This window comes from Myotis myotis, unplaced genomic scaffold, assembly GCF_014108235.1.
Source record: "Myotis myotis isolate mMyoMyo1 unplaced genomic scaffold, mMyoMyo1.p scaffold_m19_p_1, whole genome shotgun sequence".
Classification (NCBI taxonomy): Eukaryota; Metazoa; Chordata; class Mammalia; order Chiroptera; family Vespertilionidae; genus Myotis; species Myotis myotis.
Window position 1 is genome coordinate 153,069,158 of NW_023416313.1, and position 24,089 is coordinate 153,093,246.

General features: G+C 43.5%; 1 protein-coding gene across 1 annotated transcript in view; it reads left to right on the top strand.

Annotated features, from left to right (window-relative positions):
- Positions 1-210: 210 nt before the first annotated feature.
- FMN1 (formin 1) overlaps positions 211-24,089 on the top strand; it is a 407,216-nt gene continuing 383,337 nt past the window's right edge. Inside the window, exon 1 of the mRNA XM_036296418.1 lies at positions 211-2,204. Coding sequence (XP_036152311.1) covers positions 353-2,204 — 1,852 coding nt within the window. The 5' untranslated portion in view covers positions 211-352. The remainder of the gene's footprint in view (positions 2,205-24,089) is intronic.

Below are 24,089 nucleotides of genomic sequence, written 5' to 3' on the forward strand. Positions count from 1 at the left end.
GCTAAAGTTACAGCACTCTCCCATCTCACAGCTGTAGGGAAGCTCTGCTGGTCCAGGGAGGGGTGGGAGTGGGGAAGCAGTTCAGCCAGCCTCCTGGCTGATGCCTGGATTGGTTGAGGTCAGCCAGAGAGGAAGGCTAAATCATGGGGATGCTTTGATTTATGTTGGTGTGTGATTTATCCACTCTGTTAGACAAGCTACTTTCTTCCCCTGTTCCCCAGGCAGTCTCACTGCTGGAGATGACAGTCAGCTGCTCTCTCTGCGTAGCCACCATCACATGCCCCAGCATTGGAGCCTGGGAAGCCTGACCACAGACCAGCATCTCTGAGGCATGAATAATTAGGCAGGCATAATGGAAGGCACTCACTGCTCCCTCCAATTGCGTAAGCCCATTACTGAACTCTGCTACATCAGCTTCTATCTTCCACGGGGGGAAGTCCGAGGATTTTCATACAAGGGCACCGTAACTCTAGACAGATCCAATAAGGCATTTCAGAACTGCTACCAAGTCAGGGAGGGGTCGGACGTCATCAGCCTCAGTCTGCAGCCGGATGAACATCCAGGGGACATATTTTTCAAGCAGACTCCCACGAAGGACATTCTAACTGAGCTGTACAAACTCACAGCAGAGAGGGAGAGACTGCTGGCCAATCTCCTAAGCTCAGACCACATCCTGGGGATCACGATGGGGAACCAGGAGGGGAAGCTGCTGGAGCTGTCCGTGAGTCTGGCCCCTGAGGACGACTGTTTCCAGAGTGCTGGCGACTTGCAGGGAGAGCCCCTCGTGGGCTGTCTCAATAAGAGGGCCACCCAGAGGAGCAAAAAGCCCCGGCGGTTTGGGGGAGGGAGAGAGAGTGTGGAGGCGCTTCCGCAGAAGAGGACAAGAAGAAAAGGGCATGGGGGCCAGGAATCAGCTCCTCAGATGGGGAGGGACCATGTCTGTTCCAGCAACTCCCTTCCTCTTTCTCGAGAGAGGCCTAATCGTGGGCTTCTAGAAGAGAGAGGCAACTTGCTTCCACATAGGGCTCGTTCCTCTTCCCTGCAGAGGAGAGAAATCTGCCCCCTGGAGATCGCCAGGATGCTGGACCCTGACCCTGGCTTTGGGAGCTCCGGGCTCACTTCTGAGGATGCTGAGCTTGGAAGAGGAGGATGGCCCCCTGACTGCAGCTCCACCGAGCCAGGGGACGAGCCAGGGGACGGTGGTGCTGGGGAGCTACCAAGGACGCCTCACAGGCTGGCACATCAGCAGACAGGTTTCTCTGCAAGTCACAAGCACCCCGAGAAGCATCCACCCACAGAAAGGGGCCGGAGGGAGAAGTGTGCTGAGCGGACTCACAGGAAGAAACCTGTTTCCAAAGTGGTGGCCCGGGTCCAGGACCTGTCTGCTCAGGTGCAGAGAGTAGTTCAAATGCATCCTGAGGGCGAAGGAGGGCTTGCTGTTCACCCAGCAGCCCAAGCTGAGTTCTTTCCCAGCGCAGACTTGCTCACCCTCCCAGCAGCCAAGGCTGGGGCTCCTGGTTCCAAGCGGCAGGGCAAGGAGCAGCGCGGGGACGGGTCATGGCAGTCGTCGGCCAGGGAATGTCTTCCAGCCAGCACCGAGGGGGCTGTGAACAAGGTCCTCCTGAAGGTGATAGAGAGTGAGAAGTTAGTTGAAGCCACTGAGGGGAAGAGGCTGGGCTTCCCCCTCAGCAGGACGGCCCCCCGCACCCTCCCAGACACTGGAAGCAAGAGGAGAGTTGGGCTGTCTCTGAGCGGCCACAAGACCTTGTTTCTGGATCTGCCCCGCAGTTCTGGCCCCGACTCCTCACAGGGCGGAGGTGGTGAGAGGCCGCCCCCACCAGCTCTGGGCACAGTATTTAATAATTCATCCTCTCAGTCTGGCACACACACACGGATGTCACCTGTTCCCTCGCCTCTATCTCCAAGGCTCCCCAGCCCTCCACAGCATCACAGGCTCCTCCGGCTGCCTGGCGAGAGGGAAGCCGCTCTTGATGACTCTCCTGGTAGAAAGAGTGGCACCTTCTCTGGGTCCACCTCTGCTGACACCTTGGAGCCATCATCCTCTGCGAAGGTCACGGAGACCAAAGGAGCCAGCTCAGCCTTCCTCAGAGCGGACCAACCTCGGTTGGTGCCTGGGGAATCTTTGGAAAAGATCTTGGGGCCCGGGAGGATCACAGCTCAGCCTCCGCACCAGTCACCTCCAGGTTAGTCCCTGTTTAAGATGCTTTACATCGTTTTTGGGGGGTGATTCACAAACTGCTTGTGCTATTCAGGGACAGGTCAGTGAACCATGAACCGACATTCCTGGGCCTGTTAGTCAATTCTCCTTGTAACAAGAAAACTGGGAGTGGTATAGGGAAGTGTTGAGATTGTGAGGATGGTGTTTACTTATGGAGTCAGGGTTGTAGGTGCTTCCAGAAGCAATACTTTGTAAATGTCTTTGTTTTATTTTATCTTGGTGGGCGTACGCTAAGGCTGCCTCCATGGTTGCTTACCACAGGACTCTCACAGGAACAGGAGCAAACAAGCAGGGAGAAGTAGCAACTGGTCGCTGCCTCTGATGCAAACCCCGGGTAATTGGCCCCTTGGCCTGAATTTTGCTGGCGGTACTGCTGAGTAGCTTGAATTTGTGGGGATTCTCCGAGTAGAAGAGCAAAAGCGCGCTGTGTCTGTTGTTAGAGGGTTTTGTTGTTTGTTTTTCTTTTTAGTAATCACCTTTGTAACATCATTCTTTTATGACAAAAACTTTTTTTGTTTTTGCCAGAGGAGTGATAAATTCAGTTTAAGTTGAAGAGACTTAGTTCAGATTTGTTTTTTTTTTTTAATTTCTGTTTTTTTAATTTCCTAAAGGAGCACAAAGCAATGTTTGCTCTGAAGTTATAACTTATTTATGGGTTCCTACCACTCCTGGTGCAACATCATTTCTTATGCAAAAGGTGCTACAGAGACAATCTGGCTCATATGCTTAATGTGATTTACAATTTTACATGGACACAATTTGGGGCTTCTGTCAGTGGGTCCAGTAAGACCACAAGCGGCAAGGTGTAGGAAGTGCCACTCCTGTACTCATTACATTTTCCAGGCCAGCGTGGCCCGATGCGCAGGGTCTTGTGTGCCATCGTGCGAGTAACAGGTTCTCTTTCAGCGGTGCTTTAGCAGCATATGGTCGATGCTTTGTCTAGGGAATAGTTTGTAACATGATATACGGTCTCTCACAGGTTAGAGCGAATATCATGGCAATTTTTTGAGATAAAAATGTCTATGTAGGAAAGAAAAACTTCAAAAGCTTTCTTACTATTTTGAATTCTTGACATTTTTTATAACTGTTTCTAAATCATTGGTCCAGGGGCTGGCTCTTAAAACAATGTGGTAAATGGTTTCATCGTGGGATTGCAATATATTGATCTTAGTTTGATAACACTTGCTTCTTTCATAATATAACCAATCTGTGTCATCAAGAAAGCCATAGGATTGTAGATTTTATAAGCATGTATCCTGAAACCCTAGTGATGAAAAATCTTTCTCCCTATGCATACTGTGAAATACTTGGAACGGAAGCTCTCTGCAACTATTAGGTGAGAGAGTCTTGGAGACGTGAGTGCAGAATGGCTAGCTTCACTCTGAAGGTTCTTTTTAGAAGTCACCAAATTCTAGGATTCTGTGTGTTCCTCATCCAGAAAGTATAAATACATTGAGCATCCATAAACCTTTCCCCCTGACTTAGAATTATCTTTTTATTTTGTTGTTCTTTTTCTATAGAAAAGATATTACAAAAGCTCTGCCATACGTGGGTCAAGGTGGACACCCAGAAGACATTCAGCTTCTGGGTGACTGACCATGAACCCACTGAGGGGCAAGCTCAACAGATGATCACTTCCTTCCTTGGCTTCTCCATACAATAACTCAGAACCATCCCCTTTATTTTGGTCCCAGGTCTTCCATTGGGATCTTGAGCCAGTCATTAGAATCACAGAGATTCCTTAGCAGGGACACCCCTGGTGCTTCCAACTTTATGAAAGGAGTTGGAAAGGGAAAGGAGAATAGGGGTTCGGAGGGACCATTTTTTTCTGGCCCGGATGACTTCCCTTTTGCTGGGACCTTCCCCCAGGACATCCAAGTTTTAGCTCTTATCTTGGCCCTCCTTTGAAAACCATTAAGGGAGGGAGTTCTCTAGATAATATCTTTGATGTTTATCCCATGTTCTTGTCCCCTTCCCTCCCTTTAGTTCCCCTTTTCTGCAGCCTTGAGTCCTCTTCATATTCTGGATCCATCAGTGACTTCCTGCAGCTGGTGGGTCCAGACAGGGGGACTTTTCTGCTTCCAGCTGCCTTTTTAACTTTCTCTTTCCTCCCACCTCATCCCAGCAGAGGCCTCAAGCAGTCCCCACAGCCCAGAGGAGGGGTCTGTAATTCATTTACTGTCACTGCACAGTGTGCCTTTATCTGTATCCACCTCCCCCCTCTCTCCCATGTCAGCTATTACCAGGTTGAGTTTATGGTCTGTGGACATGTATTTCCTGTGGAACTAACATGTAGGTATTTTATTGAAGTGATGTGATTAGCATTATTAAAAGCTCCCATTAACTGCTTTAGTAGGAGATTAAGGCTGGCAAAAGTAATCAGACCCGTTTCCAGTTGGAAGATTCTTAAGTGTTATGGACAAGTAGTAATTCCCAGGAAAGAATGAAATCCGCTTCTCCTTCTCACAGGACCAAGCCATTAAAGTCAACATCACCATCCACAGAGGAGATAGCACAGAGGTATCACAGAGCCTATTGGTCCACATCCTGCTAGCTTTGTAATTTTCCTAACTCTCCACTCCAAGGGGTACATGCAGGAATTTCTTGACTGGTGGTGATATGATCAAATAGAGAATATACTAACAATGAATAGTGGCCAGATTTCTCTTCTCATCCTCCTCCTCTCTCCTTCTCCCCCACCTTGGAATTATTTTTATAGTCTTTTATTTTGGGATGGAAACTGCTGTAGAATGTTCCCAAGCCTTTGTAGAATGTGGTATTTTCTCAAACCTTGAGGGACTCTAGCTGTGCAAGCCTGCATAGCAGCAGCCTTGGGGCTGAATTCCTTTCTGTTTCGATGGTTTCTTTTACCTTTGATCTTCAGTAGACCTGTTTAAAGCCAGCAGAATCACATGGAACTCGGCTCCCCACCCCCAGTGTTTCAGTGGGCTCCTCAGCCATCTCGTGATCTTTTCCTTTGATTGAAATCGCCGGGGTGGTGATGGAAGCACATGCCCCAGGCATAGTCCTTCTTGATATTGTGACTCACTTGTCCAATTCTTGTGCCCATGAAAAGATGTAGTTAAGTCAGCTGATTGAGGGTTGAGAGGCGTATGTGTAATAGATTTTATTATATCTAATGCTACTGTCAAACCTTTGATTCTTCTCTGCATATATATTATAGGGGAGTAGATGTAATATTGAGGTGTGATGCAATGCCAATAAAATTTTAAAGAAGCTTTACAATATTAATGGACAGATGTTAAGATTACTACAGAAAGTATATAGAAAGATATTGTAGAAAACATATAGAAAATTATCTGTAATTAATGCTAAGAAAGAAAATAACATTCAAAAATTGCATATACCAACTTATACCCATATAAAACAAATCAAGAATTAAATTGACAGGAAATACATTGCTATATGTATTTTAAGAAAGTAAGTGAAGTTACTTAAGTAATTGAAAATATATGTAACTTTGTCCTACCAACCCTACTTTTAGGAATTTAGCTTCCATAAATAGATGCACTAATAAGAATGTGTGCATAAGGGCATTTATTGGAGCATTGTTTGTAGTACCAAAGACAGCTGAAAATTTTTTGAATTTTCATCAGTAGAGAAATGGTTAGATAAATTATAGTATACTTACACTCTGTAATATTATGAGGCTATTCAAGGTAGTGAACTAGATCTACTTCTAGTAACATGCTCTCAGTTTTTGTAGAGAGTGTATCACCTTCTCCATATATGAGTATATATTTTGGTATGGGTTTGAATATCATGGAGACAGGTATAGAGAAGACTGGCCAGGCTGTTCAATGCTGTATTTAGGGCCAAGGCAGGGAGAAGGTGGGGACTGAGGTGAAGGCTCCAGAAGCACTGGGGAAGAGCACTCACTTTTTCTTTATTTATATTTACATCATTGCACAGGTTGTGGTGAAAGTGTCACCTGTGATTTTTTAAAGAGTGATTTGTAACTACTTTTTTATTTTTTGGTTTTGGTTAATCCTCACCAGAGGATTTTTTTTTTTCATTTATTTTTAGAGAAAGTGGAGGGGAGGGGTGGAGGGTGGAGAGAGAGAGAAACATCATTGTGAGAGACACATGGATTGGTTGCCTCTCTCATGCGCCCCAACTGGGGCCAGGGATCAAACCTGAAACCCAGATACATGCCCTTGACTGGGAATCAACCTGTGACCCTTGGGTGCGTGAGCTGACACTCTAACCACTGAGCAAAACTTACTTTTTAAAGAAAAAAGATACTCCTAGAGTGATGTGCATGTATGGTAGGATTATAGCTAAACCACACTTTTCTGTATTTTACCCATGTCCTTTAATGAGGCAAAAGTTCAGCACTGATACACAGCATTGTTACGAAGAGAAATTCAGGTTGCCGGAGCCCTGTGAAAGCAATGCCCATAAAGGACTTGTCAGGGAGGTAGGACTGGATGAGGACAGATCATTATCCATCCAGAAACCAGGAGAAGAAGACAGTTCAGAAAGGCTCCTGGGTTAGACAGGGTCCTGGCAGGTAACCGACATCCTGAGGCCTGAAGGAACAAGGGAAGCAGGGGTCACTGGAACCTGACAGGGGAGCTTAATCAGGAGGACCATGTGGCGGGAACAGTGGCCTGCGGTAGAGGCACCTGGCAGAGAGGAAGTTGTGGGAATAAATATCCTGGCCTCACTTTCCTTTGATCTTCTGCCTAGAAAACTCCTCTAACTGAACCAACCATAAGGCAAAGTGTAAGGGAGTTGGTAGATGCGATCTGAAAGGTCAGCCTTTGGAGCCAAGGGCATGTGCAGAAGGGCAGAGAGTGGATCTGGAGGGCAAGAGTGAGACATGATGATGCAGATAGACTGAGCCCTGAGGACCAAAAAGTGTAGACAGATGGAATGGTATTGTAAATGACCAATGAGGTAAAGAAGGATGTGTGTATGTGTAGTATATGTTTTGTTATAGAACACTGGTTATCTTGATAATAAATAATTCTTACACTGTTTCATTTCTTTGCTGTTTGACCTTTCTATCTCTCAGTTTAATTAGGTCAATTGTCTTATTGTTTAAAGTTCAAATATAGAGGAAGTGAAAGAATTGGAAGATCTTGTGGTGCAGGTTTCAGTCTGTGAATTCAGAAAGATTTATCTGGTTTTTTAAATGCATAGTTCTTACATTTACCAGTGATTGACAACACATTGTGCTTGGTTGCTTTTTATGCAAAGCACAAAAATAATTTAAAAATGTCTTCCCCAATTATGCAAATTAAGAGTAACTAATTTGCATATGCAATATTTAAATAGATTTTCTACCAATGAACAATTTATATTTTGCGGTCAGATTCTATATAAAATAAAGTGCTTCTCTTGTTAAGATTTTGTTTTTAAAGGCCAGGACCATGACCAAGATCTGATGTTTTAAAATCCCAAAACAGCTTTACGTAAATGAATTTTTTCCCAGGTCAAAATCCAGTTGTACCTTAAGGATAACACCTTCTATTGAATTGTTTTTTATTTGTCACTTTTCTATTCTTAGATTCAGAGTATAAGATTTAAAGCAAGGGTGGCATTCTGGGTCCTAAGCCAAGTACATTCATCTAAAGTAATTCTGAAGAAATATAGAAATGGCAGAATTAACACTGTGATTAAAAGTAATAGCCACTGAAAAATCTAAAAGACCATTTAAAAAAAAAAGATAAGACCATTTTTAAAATAAAAAGAGATTATAATTTGAAGATTTATTGCATACGTACAGGGTGAGGCAAAAGTAGGTTTACAGTTGTGACTACATGAAACACAGTTTATTCTCATATTATTATTTATTAACTAGAGGCCCAGTACACAAAAATTTGTGCACTCGGGGGGGAGGGGGAGGTCCCTCAGTCCAGCCTGTGCCCTCTCGCAGTCTGGGACCCCTCGGGACAAAACGACCTGCTGGCTTAGGCCTGCTCCCGGGTGGCAGAGGGCAGGCCTAATCCCTAGGTGCAGCCCCTGGTCGGGCTCAGAGCAGGGCCCATTGGGGAGTTGGGGCGCCACCCCCTGTCATGCACAGAGCAGGGCGGATTGGGAGGTTGCGATGCCACCCTCAGTCACGCTCAGGGTAGGGCCGATTGGGGGGTTGGGGCACTGCCCCCTGTCACACTCAAGGCAGGGTTGATGGGGAGGTTGCGGCGCCACCCCCTGTCACGCACAGAGCAGGGCCAATCAGGGGGTTGGGGCACTGCCCCCTGTCACGCACAGAGCAGGGCCCATCAGGGGGGTTGGGGCTCCGTACCCTGTCACGCACAGAGCAGGGTCGATCAGGGGGTATGGGCGCTGCCCCCTGTCACGCTGATCCTGGTGCCGGGAGGCCTCACGGCTCTGCTGATCCCGGTCCTGGGAGGCATATTACCCTTTTACTATATAGAATAAAGGCCTGGTGCATGGGTGGGGGCTGCTGGTTTGCCCTGGAGGGTGTCCTGGATCAGGGTGGGGGTCCCCACTGGGGTGCCTGGCCAGTCTGGGTGAGGGGCTGAGGGCTGTTTTCAGGCTGGGATTGAAGCTCCCAACTGCTCCTTTTTTTTTTTTTTTTTTTTTTTTTTATTCTGGGCCAGCTTTAGCTCTGAGGCTCCAGCTCTTAGGCCTCCACTCCTGAAAGCAGGTATCTGGTTTGTTTGTGTTCTACAATCGAAACTCTGTATCAACTCCAGATCTGAAATCCCAGCTAGCTGAAAGCTGGTTTCTGGCGTTTTGTTTAGCTTCTATTTTTGTTACTGTTTCAAACTGCCAGCTCAGAGGCCTGCAGCTGAAGGCGGGGAACATTGGAGTCCTCCGTCACTGAAGCAAGCAAGCCTCATGTTAGTTTCAAGCTGCCTGGCTGCCGGCCGCCATCTTGGCTGTCAGTTAATTTGCATATCTCACTGATTAGCCAATGGGAAGGGTAGTGGTTGTACGCCAATTACCATGTTTCTCTTTTATTAGTGTAGAAAATTATATCATTTTCCATTGGAACAACTATAAACCTACTTTTGCCCCATCCTGTATTTTCACATGACAACTATTCTGCCTCATAGCATCATTTCTTGGGGGCATTAGAAAAGACAAACTTTAAAGCTTATAATTGACCTAGAGGCCCTGTGCATGAAATTCATGCAGCACAAAATTCATGCACTGGGGTGGGTGGGGGACCCTCAGCACAACCTGCCCCCTCTCACAATCCAGGAGCCCTCAGGGGATTTCCTACTGACGGCTTTAGGGCCTAAGCTGCAGTCTGGCCATGGAGGCTCTGAGCAGGTGCCCTGTGTGTGTGTGTGTGTGTGTGTGTGTGTGTCTGCTGGTGGCCTGCCCCCAGCTGTGCCATGGAGGCTCTGAGCAGGTGCCGTGTGTGTGTGTGTGTGTGTGTGTGTGTGTGTGTGTGTCTGCTGGTGGCCTGCCCCCAGCTGTGCCATGGAGGCTCTGAGCAGGTGCCGTGTGTGTGTGTGTGTGTGTGTGTGTGTGTGTGTGTCTGCTGGTGGCCTGCCCCCAGCTGTGCCATGGAGGCTCGGAGCAGGTGCCCTGTGTGTGTGTGTGTGTGTGTGTGTCTGCTGGGGGCCTGCCCCCAGCTGTGCCATGGAGGCTCGGAGCAGATGCCGTGTGTGTGTGTGTGTGTGTGTGTGTGTGTGTCTGCTGCGGGCCTGCCCCCAGCTGTGTCAGAGGCTTGGAGCAGGCGCCCCTCTGTGTTGATCTCTCAGGCTCCGGGCCGTGCCTGCATGTTGTTCTCTCAGACTCGGGGCTGCGCACGGTCCCTCCTCCTGAGCTGATCGTGACCGTTATGGGGTCCTGACCTCATTTGCATATAACTTCTTGATATATATAATATTACAAGCATTTAATCAAGTTGACAAAGTAAAGTACTGAATATTGGAGCTGTATGTTTTGTTTTATTCTTCATGGACCCTTCTGTGAGAGGGTGCTTTCTGAAAACAGTACATACCGACTCTGGGCCACTTTCTTCTTCTTGATCATTTTTAATCAGGTAAATGACCTTCACTGCCTATTTTACTTTACTCTCTGATCACTTACAGGGATCATAACTCCTATTAGTTCTTAAATGGGAATCAACCCATGCTACTGAGTACACTTTTGTGGCCCCTGGGTTGTGGCATTAGGCCATACCATCCCCCTGGTTCCTCTGTGCCCTGGTAGCTCAGCTGCCCACCAGATCGTGCTCCAGAGTTTCTTCACTCTCCCCGAAGATCCTCGGAGTTCCCCACAGTCATGCGTTGCTCCTGCACATGGGACCAGAGACTGTCTCTGTGGCCCAGTGCCTTATAGCAAAGAATTTGAAACTGTCAGATTGGGAATAAGATATGTTTAGGACATAGAAGGACCTGTGGGATCTTTGAAGGATACACAATAATAGATAGGAACAATGGACAATGGAAAGGGAAATATTGTGAGAGAACAAGTCTGGATCAAAATTCTGTGCACAGGTATTTTCTCAAACTCCTGAGAGGGCCCTACCTAGTTTAGGAGAAGGGTTCTTGGCATGAGGGAAGGAATGACTTTGTCATCAGAAGCCCAGTGGTTTCGCAGGTGGAGGAGGTATTTGAGAGAAGCAGAAACTTTCTGAGCCGAGGGAGAGAACAGCCCTGGCTACAGGGGTCAGGAAGAGGTTGTTAGCAACCCAAGGGTGGCAGAGTGACAGAGTAACAGAGCCCAAGGGGGCAGGGCGCAGGCTCCCAAGCACGGGCCCCCTGGAGGGCATAACGGGCGGAAGAGTCTAAGACCTCACTTCCTACCAAGGAAGTGAGCGAGGGCTTCAGATATTGAGATTCAGATTTTTGTGATTCCTGTGACAGTTTTATTCTCAACTTAAGGCAGTAAGTTGGAAGGTTTCACATATTTTTTCTAAAATGTTGTGGTGTCGGTTTTTTTGTTTGTTTTAAGCCTTAGTTAAAATTTTGACTCAGAGTTTTGCATTTGGGAAGAGAGCCCCAGAAATAATCCTGTGACTGATTAAAGCTGTTGGTTTCCAGGTCAGCCCAGAAGGCTTGTGGAGAGAGCAAATAGCACATGCAGCTTAAGCCTAAACATAGGCTGCCTGGGGTTCAGACAGGAGTCTCCGCATAATGAGACGGTTAGGCCTGAGGAGAGCTTGTTGCCTCAGTGCTCCGAAGGTTGTCACCGGGCCGAGCGCATCCGAGGAAAGCAGGGTCTGAGGCAGAGGAGAGGATATCAGCGTTGGGGTAGGAACAACAGTAAAAATAGCCTGACGGATGTCCTCCAGATTTTCTGCTGACCCAGCTCTCAGGGACTCATGCCTGGATGATAGGGAGAGAAGACTGTAATGAAAAAAGCAGTGCAGAAAGTTACAGAGTAATTTTACTAACATGTCCTTCAGATATTGAAGACAGAGTCTCATAACAGTATAACAAACCTGGGGATGAAGAATCCCTACTTGAGGGGCTGTTGAAGCGATGTGACCGGGAATCTGGTGGAGTGAACCAGTCCTTACCTCATACTAAGGAAAAGAGGACAAGTGAGGGAGGAGGGCAGTAGTGCGTTGGGAACGCAGCTGGCACCTTAGCTGCAAAAGCCCAGGTGATGATTCTAGAAGTGTCTGGAGGCACATTAAACGGTCAGAGCAGGAAAGAGCAGCAGTGATGATGGGAGGATTGCATCTGTGAGCACATGTGATTCCTAGAATGACTAGGAGAAATTGTGGAGGGGAGGGGAGCACCAGCATTGGTAGAGCCAGAGAAATAGCGATTTTGCACCTGGTTGCTACTCCCCTGACTGCATTTGCTGGAAAGAATAATATTACATTCATAGGGTTCTTTTGAAAATCAAGTAACATAATGTTGATGAAAATACTTCATAGAATATTAGATAATAATAGCTTTATTATAATTAAAGACCAATGTTGACTCAGAGGACCAAAAAAAGATTTCAATAATTTACTCTTTGGGGTTTCTCAGTGATGAAATGATGCTACAAATAGTAACTCACAACTGGTTATTTGATGTGAATTTCTTGATTTGTTCTCAATGAAAGCGTCTATATTTACTTCTGTTTTTAAGTGACTTAAATAGCATTGTCTTGGTCTCGTTGTTTTCTGTAGGTTAATTTTGATTTTCCAGTGAATTTTTTAAAAAATTACACAGTCTAGCTTGAAACTGGCTCACTCAGCTTTTGAATTTAATCAGTGAAGTTTTATTTGCAATTAAAGTAAGTTTTTTTAAATTAAAATTGCATTTCTAATATCATTCGATTATGAAATAAGTTAAAGGGTGATATAGCATAAGAAAACCAAAGTCCTCTTTCTTTCTACCAATTATTTCTGAGCCACCTGAAGTCACATCTTCTCCTACAAAGCTTTTTTTAATTTTATCAACTAATAATAATTTGGTTACTCCTGATAGCTATATCATTTTTTGTGAAGACAATACATTTGGACCTCTATTATTTCCATATTATTATGTTAGTATATATATTTTTATAATATTATCTCATTGTTTTCTGTGTCAGTCTTGAATTCTCATCAAGCTTTTGAATGTAAGACCCTGTCTTATACTTCAAATGGATGATTTGCAGTTCCTTGGTGGTCAGTCTGCATTGATTTAATTAAAATTTTTGGTTGTTGACTTTAACTCAAAAACACCCTCCAGCTGGAGCTGGATTGGCTCAGTCGGCCTGCGGACCGAAGAGTCTTGGGTTCAATTCCGGTCAAGGGTACATACCATGGTTGTAGGCTTTTCCCTGGCTCAGGCCCTGGTCAGGGCATGTGCAGGAGGCAACCAATCAGTGTGTCTCTCTCACATCGATGTTTCTCTCTGTATTTCCCTCTCTTCCACTCTCTCTAAAAATCAATGGGAAAATATCCTCGGATGAGGATTTTCTAAAAAAAATTAAAAATAGAAACAAAAAATTTGTTACCCTCCAGTTTACAAGTGACAAGGCAGTGACCGTGAGTGATACATTGCCCCAGGAGCAGTTAAACAGAATTTCAGGGAATCCCTTCAGCTGACCTGCCATACAGCAGAGTGAAGTGGGTTTGTCCCCACCATGCTCTTTGTGTCCCTTCTTCATTCGGAACCTGTTTCTGCTGGTGATAGAATATGTCAGAATTGAAACAGATATTTTCTTCTTTTTTAAAATAAAAAACAGTAACAGTGTCGTGCTCCTCATTATTTACCTGGAGTCAGGTTCAATAACTGACAATGGCACGTATTCAATGATTGTTTCATTAAATGAATGTATAAGTGGAAGAATGAATGGATGATAAGACAACTTGGTCGGTAACAGGGGCAAATTTTCCCCACCTATCCTACATTAAACAGAATGAAATTGGTTTCATATAATATTATGTGGTTACAATCAGGTTAGTTTGGTAGATGATGCTTTATTTTTGAGCTAACCTTAAAAGTATGCATCTCTGTGTAGGTTTAAGAATCTGAATACGCTCAGAGGATGGGGCTGAAATTAAATGGAACTTGGGTTCTCAAAGCCAAATTTTTGTGTGAACAAAGAAACTGTTCTTTTAATTGGAATAATTTTACAACATAATCAGTTTTACTACAACAGACCTTTCTTAATCTTAAATGAGACTTAACTGTATTGTCAACAGCAGTCACTGAGGTGTAGCCAAGTGAACAAACTTGAAATGGAAACCAGAGGCAGCTTACCGTGTCATGTGTTTTGCTGGTCACAGATTAACCAGCAGTGTTGTATTATGCATGATCAAAGGCCGCACATTTGCACCAGGCTACTTTATGACCCGCACACTGGTGAACCAGGAGACTAGGCAGCTACTTAGAGCTCCTCTAGGCTGATTCAAGGGTCCTGCAAGGACCCCCCCGCTCGATGCCTGGTGCCCACCATTGAAGTTTGCCTTCTGTGTGAAAGCACTGTTGTGAGAATATACAATGCAAATATCAGTTGAGGCCATGTGATTAATCCCCAAAGCTATGCACAAAACTCACTGTATTAATTTGCCCATAAAATGCCTGTTATTAGCCAGCAGAGCAGGATCCTTACAGTATGAGACAGGGTTCCAAGAGTGGAAGCAGGAATCAAGGCAGGAAAAGAGTAATTAGGTCTAGAAAATGGCTTGAGAATTTGAGGCCCAAACCAATGGAGTGGTGTGAGTACACCAGGGACCACAATTCTATCTGCAGAATTCCTTTGCCATTGCCATTGCCATGTAACTGGATCGTGGAAGTGACATGCATTCATATTCACAGATTCTGCTGTCGCTCAAGGAGAGGAGATTATTCTGGGCATGTCCCCCAGGGGATAGGAATCTAGGGGACTAGCTTAGAATTCTGCCTATCACAGTAGCCTTCCATTACTTAGGGCTTTACATCCTCTTTCTGGTCTTATTTTCTCCTTCCACTGTCAGACACTGTCCCCACAGCCTTCCCTAATGTAACCTAATGTAACAATGACTGTTCTCCATTTCTGGATCATTAATCACAGTGTACTGGTTGAGAGCGTGTGTGCGAAAGCTGAACACGTCAGTGTCAAATTCCAGCTCTGCTATCTACCAGAAGATTGGCAACTGCCTCAGTATGTAAATGGGAGTGGTGATAGATATAATATTTTAAATACTCATGAGTTGTTTTAAGGATTATGTGATATATTTAAAAGGCTTGGCGCAATAGTTCTGCAAAAATATTTAGATATTATTATAGTATTTTATAACTCAGTGGTTTTATTCATAAATGTTTTCTTTACATGAGATAGTTGATAAATTCCTAGGCATTCTTCAAAATCCATCCTAACCTTGGTTATGCAAATGTAAATGTTTGCATAATATTGAGAAGGGTATAGGGAACTCTCTATTTTTCAACTTTTTTGTAAGTCTAAAATTATTTCAAGATAAAGTCTTTTAAAAGTTCTAAATGTTATCTCTATTATAAAACCTCCCTCATCATAGAATGAAAAATTTCATAGAACTTTACATATTATTATCGCATTATACCATAATTATTTGTTTACATGTCTGTCTAAATATAAACTCTATGGAAGCAGAGACCAAGCTTTATTTACCTTTGTATCTCTAAAACACAGCATCACACTTGATATAGCTTAGAGCATATATTATATAAATGCTGATTGTTGAATGGGTTTTTATTTATTGTGCATACGAGATTCACTATGACAAGATGAGATGTGATTACTTGAAATTTTAACTAAAGGGACATAAATTATTATACTAAGTATAGCTTTGTTAAATGAATTCACAATCTTGTAAGTGTAAATATTTTATTCAAGGGAAATGATATAGATGAGTTATCCTTGAGAAACAGTTTAATTCCCACCTAACCATTTTTGTAATGATTTTGAATAATTGTTATAGACTATATCAGATATAGGGACCTATACACTTGTAAACATGAAAGTCTATTATTTTTGTATTATCCTACTGACATTTGTACATTGCATTAATACAGGAAGGTAGACTGCTGTTCTTGAAGATAGAATGCTAGTTTCCTCTTTAACATTTGTTACTGTGATCACAACTTTTTTTTTTTTTACCATTAATCATAAGATTAACCTCTGGCTTCAATACAGCTGTCTTCAAATAACTACCTATGCCTTCCAACTGCCAGTTGCTGCATGTGGTCCAAGATGCTACTTCTCCAAATTGTCTTTAAGCATCCATTAGGCTTTGAGTATATAGCTTTTACAACCAGTTTTATGTTATCATCAAATATTATGGAGTTGCAGGATTCCATCTAGTAAGTAATTATGATACTGCAATCACACATCTGCAGCTTTATTCTAAAGAGCAGCACTACTATTTTCTTGCCATCTTTCTAATTCCTTTAAGAGCAAATGTCTTGAAAAATCATATGATAATGTATGACTAATCTCACAGAGAGCCCAAATCAGGAAAGTGTCTGCTTCTCAGCTGCAGCAGCTCTTCCATCTCAGCCTCTGTGTCACCAGAAAAATCACTTCCTGTGTCTTTTGGGCAATATTTTCCTTCCAGAGGTTCGGGGCTGTCCTTTCAGAACTCTGCCTTTAGATGGCTTTTTCCTTTTCGTGCCAAATAGACCGTGATTCACATAACTGTTTAGTTGAAATTAGTTTCCTAATTCACAACTGCCTTGAAATTAGGAAGCCCACGTTTAAATCCTGCCTCTGTCAATTGCTATATATGTGTCTCTGCGTAACATACTTCTCCAGCTCTCATACTCAACAACGGGTTAATAATATCACTCTTTCAGAGTTGCTGTGAGAATGAAAGGAGACAGAATACATGAACGTGCATTACAAATGTGAGGAATTGTTTTTATGTTTACAAATCACAGCCTTACAAAGAGCTGCCGCCTTTCCATTATCCTCGGTGAGCCCAATAGTCTGTATGCCAACGAGGCCCATGGATGCTCTCAGCAGACTACATCCTGGGAAGCTGCATGCATCTTCTCTTCTAGAAGGGACAATACTTACTGTCATCTCTTTCAGGTGGGGAACCCCTAAAAGGAGAATAGCTATTAGCTTTTATTTCAAGGCAAATAGCTTTGGCAACAGTGGGAACGTCCTAAATTGTAAATAGGAGTAAGAATCAAACAGGTCTGTAATGGTCTTGGTGCTGCTAGTAACAAGGAATAGATTCCAAAACTCTGTGGACTCAGAACTAGATGATTGGCTCTAAAGTTGAGGAAGGAAACAAAGTCAAGGATCATGCTAAGGTCCCTGCCTCCAGTGACCAGGAAGACAACTGCCATGTAAAGACACACAGGAGCCCTCACGCTTAGAGTGTTGATGAATGGATCTGTGCCAAAAAGCAGAAAGCATTTGCATGTCGCAAGGCTCCTCGCCATTCCCAATCCTGTTTAGATATTTTCTTTTCAACATCTTATTAGTGTTCTTAGTCAGCTTTGGAGGAAAAATGAGATGGGGAAAGAAGTGTTAGATGACAGAATCAGAGCTTGTTAAATCCTTCCTAAGCAAATGGAACAAGATTGAATTCAAGAGGATACTGGAAACACTCTGCATTTAGAATAAAATATCCACTTACCAGTAAAGGACTTTGGTTTCAATTTTAGTTGACAACATATTGATTTTGAGCCAGCTAGGTGATGTGACTGTTTAAAGCAAAAGCCAGACTACATTAGTAATAGATATTGATATCAAGGGCAAAAATGTACTACTGTACTGTAAATAGTCTGACAAATATGGCGTTTGGGGTGTAATTATGGGTACATATTGGAAGGAGGCCATTGACAAATTGGGTTACATGCAGAGGACCAAAATGGAGACATATCTGGAAGTTATTTCATAGGGAAAAGACTCCAAAAGAATAGTGATCCCATAAAATTGGAAAGGGCATACATGACAAAGGCTGTGTAGAAGATACTGTGTATGTCACCCAGATCCTCCTATTAATATAAAGGCCCTAGTTCCCTCAGCTGCTGGGAGAATTGCTGGTTGATGGCTCATGGCTGAGTGTCCCATCTCCTCCCACCCCCCCACCCCAACTTCACTCCTCGGAACTGCCCTCTGCCCAAAGTAGCTACCTTTCCTGAGATTCCACCTACTCCTCAAGGGCAGTCCTACCCAATGACTGGTCTGTCTGTGTGTGAGAGTCCAAAAGCTCAGTCCTGGTGCCTTGTGCGGGACAACTCTGAATGGCCGCCCCTGCTTCAGAGCTCCCTGTGCGATCAGCTGAGGCCTCTGTGGCAGCTGCACCTCCTCTGCCCAATCCTGCCTCCCTCCCTTTCTCCACCAAGCCTGCATGGGAATCTCTTCTCAGTCCATTTCCCAGGGAATCCTACCTGCAACAGCTGATATTACAAAGACTGGGAAAGGATACATTATTCAATAAATGATGCTGGAAGAATTTATTATCTATATGGAAAGAAAAAATGAATTTGGAGCTTCCTTGTGCCATGCACAAAATCTATTTCAGGTGGATTTAGAACTGAAATGTGAAAAGCAAAACTTTGCAGCTTTTTGTAGAAAATATGGAAGTCTTAGGAAAGCATTTCTTTTTTTTAAATAAATATATTTTTGTTGATTTCAGAGAGGAAGGGAGAGGGAGAGAGAGAGATAGAAACATCAATGATGAGAGAGAATCATTGACTGGTTGCCTCCTGCATGCCCCACACTGGGGATCATGACCACAACTTGGGCATGTGCCCTGACCAGGAATCAAACCACGACTTCCTGGTTCATAGGTCAACACTCAACCACTGAGCAACACTAGCCAGGCAAGAAAAGGTTTCTTAAAAGCACAAACCATACAGAAACTTATTTGTGAATTTGTCTATATTAAAATAATATAAAATTAAAATTAAATAAATTTAAACTCATTTAACTGTCACAAATGATATTTTTAAAATAACAAGAAAAGCAGGGAGAAGGTATTTGCAGTACTTATGAGCAACAAAGAATTAGTATCCAAAATACCACTATATGAAGAATTTATACAAATCCTATATATTAAAGAGGTAATATGCAAATTAACCCTCATGCCCTCACAAGATGGCTGCCTACGACAAGGCCAGCAGGGGGTTTAGTGAGGGACGACCAAACGACTGAACAAGCAGGCTGAGTGGGGCGACCAGGCCAGCAGGGGGGTTAGTGAGGGATGAGCAAACAACTGAACAGCAGGCTGCGTTGGGCGACCAGGCTGGCCAGTGGGGGGTCATGAGGGGTGACCAGGCCGGCAGGGGGGGCCAGTTTGGGTCAACTAGGCCAACAGGGGGGGCAGTTGGGGGTGACCAGGTTGGCAGAGGGGGGCAGTTGGGGGCGACCAGGCTGGCAGGGGGGGAAGTAAGAGGCGACCAGGCCGGCAGGGGGTCAGTTAGGGGCAACCAGGCAGGCAGGCAGGTGAGCGATTAGGACCCAACAGTCCAAAATTGTGAGAGGGATCGGACCTAAACTGGCGGTTGGACATCTACCAAGGGGTCCCGGATTGGAGAAGGTGCAGGCTAGGCTGAGGGGACCCCCCTCCCATGCATGAATTTTGTGCACTGGGCCTCTAATCCTATATAATAAAAGGGTGATATGCAAATTGACCCTAACAGCAGAGCGACTGGGAATCACTGGCCACTATGACACACACTGACTACCAGGGGGCAGATGTTCAATGCAGGAGCTGTCCCCTGGTCATCAGTGCGCTCCCACAGGGGGAGCTCTGCTCAGCCACAAGCCAGGTTAATGGCTGCCAGCACAGCGGTGGTGACGGGGGCCTCTCCCGCCTCCTCAGCAGCACTAAGGATGTCTGACTGCAGCTTAGGTCTGCTCCCTGCTGGTAAGTGGACATCCCCCGAGGGCTGCCGGGCTTCCAGAGGGGTGTCTGACTGGCAGCTTGGGCCTGATCCCCCAGGGAGCGGGCCTAAGCCAGCAGGTGGACACCCTCCGAGGGGTCCCAGACTGCAAGAGGGCATAGGCCGGGCTGAAGGACCCCGAGTGCACAATTTTTTGTGCACTGGGCCTCTAGTTAATAAAAGGCAAACTACTCAGGAGGACAAAATGGGGGTAGATGATAAATAGTCACTTCACTTAAGAGAAAGTCTAAATGATGAGTATGTGAAAATACGCTTAGTCTCACAGCAATTAGGAAAATGACAATTAAAATAAGATCCTATTTCACACATATAAAATTGGGAAAAACATGATTTTAAATTTATTTTATAATACCTTTTCTTCTTTTCCTTCTTTCCTTTCGTGCCTTGCACATGCTGTTTCCATGATAAACTACTCATCTGTGAAGTCAGCACAAATGCATCTTTTCCATTAATCTTCCAGGTTAGAGTTTGTGCTTCTTCCATTTAAAACACTTGGTGTTGACATGTTGTTTATAGGCAAGTCTCTGACACTGATTAGATTATGAGCCCCTGGATGGCAGGAATCATAAAATGTTTGTGTGCTTCTGGCATTTATCATACTGTCTAGTGCTTGACTAGTCAGTATGTACTGGATAGGTGAATGGACTAGTTCCAGTGGCTTCTTCCATAAGATCAGACCTCTTTAAAAGAGGGGTTGCAGCCCTGGCCAGTTTGGCTCAGTAGATAGAGCGTCAGCCTGCGGACTGAAAGGTCCTGTGTTCAATTCTGGTCAAGGGCAGGAGGTAGCCGATCAATGATTCTCCTTCATCACTGATGTTTCTATCTCTCCCTCCATCTCCCTTACTTTCTGAAATCAATAAAAAACATATTAAGAAACAACAGCAACAAACAAAAATAAGGGCTGCAAGTCAAATGCTTTGTCCTGCTTGCTTTGTTTTCTTTTTGATCTAACCACTAAAACTAGTTCAAGATCAGCTCTAATTCTTTTTTGACCTTAAAGAAATTAATTCTCTGGGCTTCAAATTTCTCTTTTAAAAAATTTATTCTTTAAAACAATTTTTTTCAATTGAAGTTTACATTCAATATTATTTTGTACTAGTTGCAGTTGTGCTGCATAGTGGTTAGACAATCATATACTTTACAAAGTGTTCCCCCTGATATTTCCAGTATCCACCTGGCATATTATATTATTAAACTCTAATTTTAAAAAGAGTGTTTAATACTCATTACCTAATATGGGGCATTTTATTAGATGTGGTTCCCATCCTTAGTTTAAAGAAGCAGATAAGCTGGTTCTTTTCACCATGGGTGGAAAGCACATAGGGACAAAATAAATGTTATTTTTCTTTATTATTCATTGATTTTCTTCCAGGTGTATTGCTGCTTAGAGGTACTATCAGGATTTATTTTTAATCCTGAAAAAATGAAAGAAGTATACTTTGCCTAGAGAGATGAAATATGTTGACATGTTTAAATATATGTAAGTATATCCCTCAGGAAAGTTAAGTCTTTAGAGACATTGACCTTCAAAGCATCTGAAAAAATTTTATATTTCTTTTTTAAAAACCAGCAGCTGTTCTACAAACTTCACATGGGAGAATATGATTTAGTTGATATTTGTCACCTCTTACAGTGATTATAAAATACTAAAGTTGGGAGGGCTCCTTCGGCCCAGTGCCTTCATGGTACAGGTAATGAAAATGAGATTCCATCTAAAGTGCTATAACTGTTTAGTGATATAATACTTCAGGTCTCCTAACTTCAATTATGCTTCTTTCCCTTTCTTCATATCCTGTTCCCACCACCAATTTGAAGCCAACAAGAAACTTCTTTGAATTTTCAATGACTTTGAGTTACAGTAGCTACTTAAGTATTTACTTTGGAGCACTGGAAATTTCCCCAATAAGCAATTGCTTGGTGGCCTTTGTCTCATTAATAATTTTCATTAGCACCTAAACTCAAGGGGATAAAGCAACTCCATTTAAAACAATATAATTATTTAGGCTCATGGTCAATATGTTGTAAAAGGTGAAGGCTTGTAAAATAAATTAAATTTTTACTTGATCATTAAGTAAATTGAGATATTCTGTTAAGTGTAATACTCTTAAATGGTAATCGAAATAAAGTTGGTAATATATCTGTATTTCCATTTGCTCATTGATAAGATGAATAACTTAGAATAAATCTTTGAGGACAATCTATCTCTGAGAATCTTTCACATCTAAATATTTTGATTCTGTGATTGTAATAACAGAGGAGTCATCTAGACTTGGCTTGGCTTGCAAAGTTAACTGATGTTTGGTGTTGCTTAACAAAGAAGGTTTTCTTCATTATTGTTTTTGAAAAGTGACTATCACTGAAATGCTGTCTTGTCTTTCTGAACGCTCCCTAAGAATCTCATTCATTAGTCTTCATATATGTGTTTCTGTCCTTCATTTACTTGGTATGACTGTGATTTATTGAAACTAAATAAATTACAGTTTTCAAACCCTATGGCTTTTCTGCACTTAGTTGGATGGATTTAAGGTTTTAAAGGGGCATTATGGAAGAACACACACACACACACATATATATGAGGCCTGTTGCATGAAGAGATTCATGCAATAGGCCTTCCTTCCCCTGGCTGCAGGCACCAGTTTTCCTCTGGCACCCGGGACCCAGGCCTTCACTCCAGTCACAGCAGAGAAGCCAAGCCTGGAGGCTTCTCTGCTCCGGCCATAGTGGAGAAGCCAAGCCTCTTCAGTCTTCAGTCGTCTTCAGTCGTCAGTCGTCTTCAGTCTTTGCTGGTGCCGGAGCCTTCAGTCTCTGCTCCGTGCCTGCATATGCAAATTAACCTCCATCTTTGTTGGGTTAATTTGCATACTCATCCTGATTGGCTGGTGGGTGTAACAGAGTGACACCAATTTGCATGTTTCTCTTTTATTAGTGTAGATATGGATCTGAATTCTGCTGCTATGGTCTAATGCAAGTTATACAACCTCTCTTAGTCTCAGTTTTCTCTTTTCTACTTTGTGAGTAACAATATGTCCTACATAGCATTCTTATGAAGAGTAAACAAGGTGCCAAGAACAGTGTCAGGCAATCATGTCACTAGGGTGTACCAAATGGACTGATTTTAAAATTCTAAAGTTGAGAGGGATCCTTTGGCCCAGTGCCTTCATGGTACAGGTAATGAAAATGAGATTCCATCCAAAGCACTTTAACTGTTTAGTGATAAATTACTTCAGATCTTCTAACTTCCAGTACAATTGTTCTTTTTGGTGCTGACATCCACTTTTTCTATTGATCTAACTAAAGCTCTAAGTGCTTTGCTGTTACTCTCCTGCAGTAAGCGTTTTTAAAAACTTACTTTTTAATTGTTGATTCATAATGGTCATAATAGTATGTGCTGGTGAAGATGGGAGTAATTGTTTCTGATTCCCACCACAAATTTTTCACTTTCCTTCCCCAGCACTCTTCTCTGTGGAAATAGCATAGCAAAAAAATTGCTGGATTTCTGCAAAGGTGTTCAGAAAAGACCAATGGGTAGATTCTCTAGAAGCTGGAATCAGTAGATTGTGAATTTCTTTCATAGAGGGCTAGGCTTTGTTCATGTTGCATTTCCAGAACCCAGCTGGAATAAATAGATTCAGTAATGAACATTTTATAGAGCTTATGGGGGGGTGGAAAAGCCTCATTCCAAATTCTAATGATAAATATTTGGTACTTAGGCAATTTCTTAACTTAAACCATAGTCCATGTCCTGAGTAATGTTTTAACACATAAGAAACCTTAATTATTTCAAATGAGATTTTTGTCTTATTGTCTATCCTTACCCAAGGATATTTTTTCCATTGATTTTTAGAGAGAGTGGAAGGAGAGGGAGGGAGGGAGGGAGGGAGGGAGGAAGGTAGGGAAAGAGAGAAGAAGAGGGAGAAGGAGAGGGAAGGGGAGGGGGAGGGGGAAGGGGAGGGGGAGGAGAAGAGGAAGGAGGGAGGGAGGGAGGGAGGGAGGGAGAGAAAGAGAGAAGAAGAGGGAGAAGGAGAGGGAGGGGGAGGGGGAAGGAGATGGGGAGGGGGAAGGGGAGGGGGAGGAGAAGAGGAAGGGAAGGGAAGGGAAGAAAAGGGAGGGAGGGAGGGAGGGAGGGAGGGAGGAAGGAAGGAAGGAAGGAAGGAAGGAAGGAAGGAAGGAAGGAAGGAAGGAAGGAAGGAAGGGGAAACATTGACATGAGAGATACTTATTGATTGGTTGCCTCCTGCATGAGCCCTAACTGGGGCCCAGGATCAAACCTGCAACCCAGGTACATGCCTTTGACTTGGGGGTCAAACCCTCAACTCTTCAATTTGTGGGCCACCCTCTATCCACTAAGCCATGCTGGCAGGACTCAAACAAGATTTTGATGCCTAGGACAAGTGAAACCAGAATAAACACTATCTCTTTAAGAATGCTGCTTTAAGGATATGTCTAGTGTGTTATGCATTATACCAGTATCAGTTTTTATAAAATGAGTAATAAGAATACAAAAAGTGTTGTTAATGAAATAATTTTCCCCAGCAGTACTGTTTATTGGCTTAACACATATGACTTTGCATTGCTGAAGCATTTCA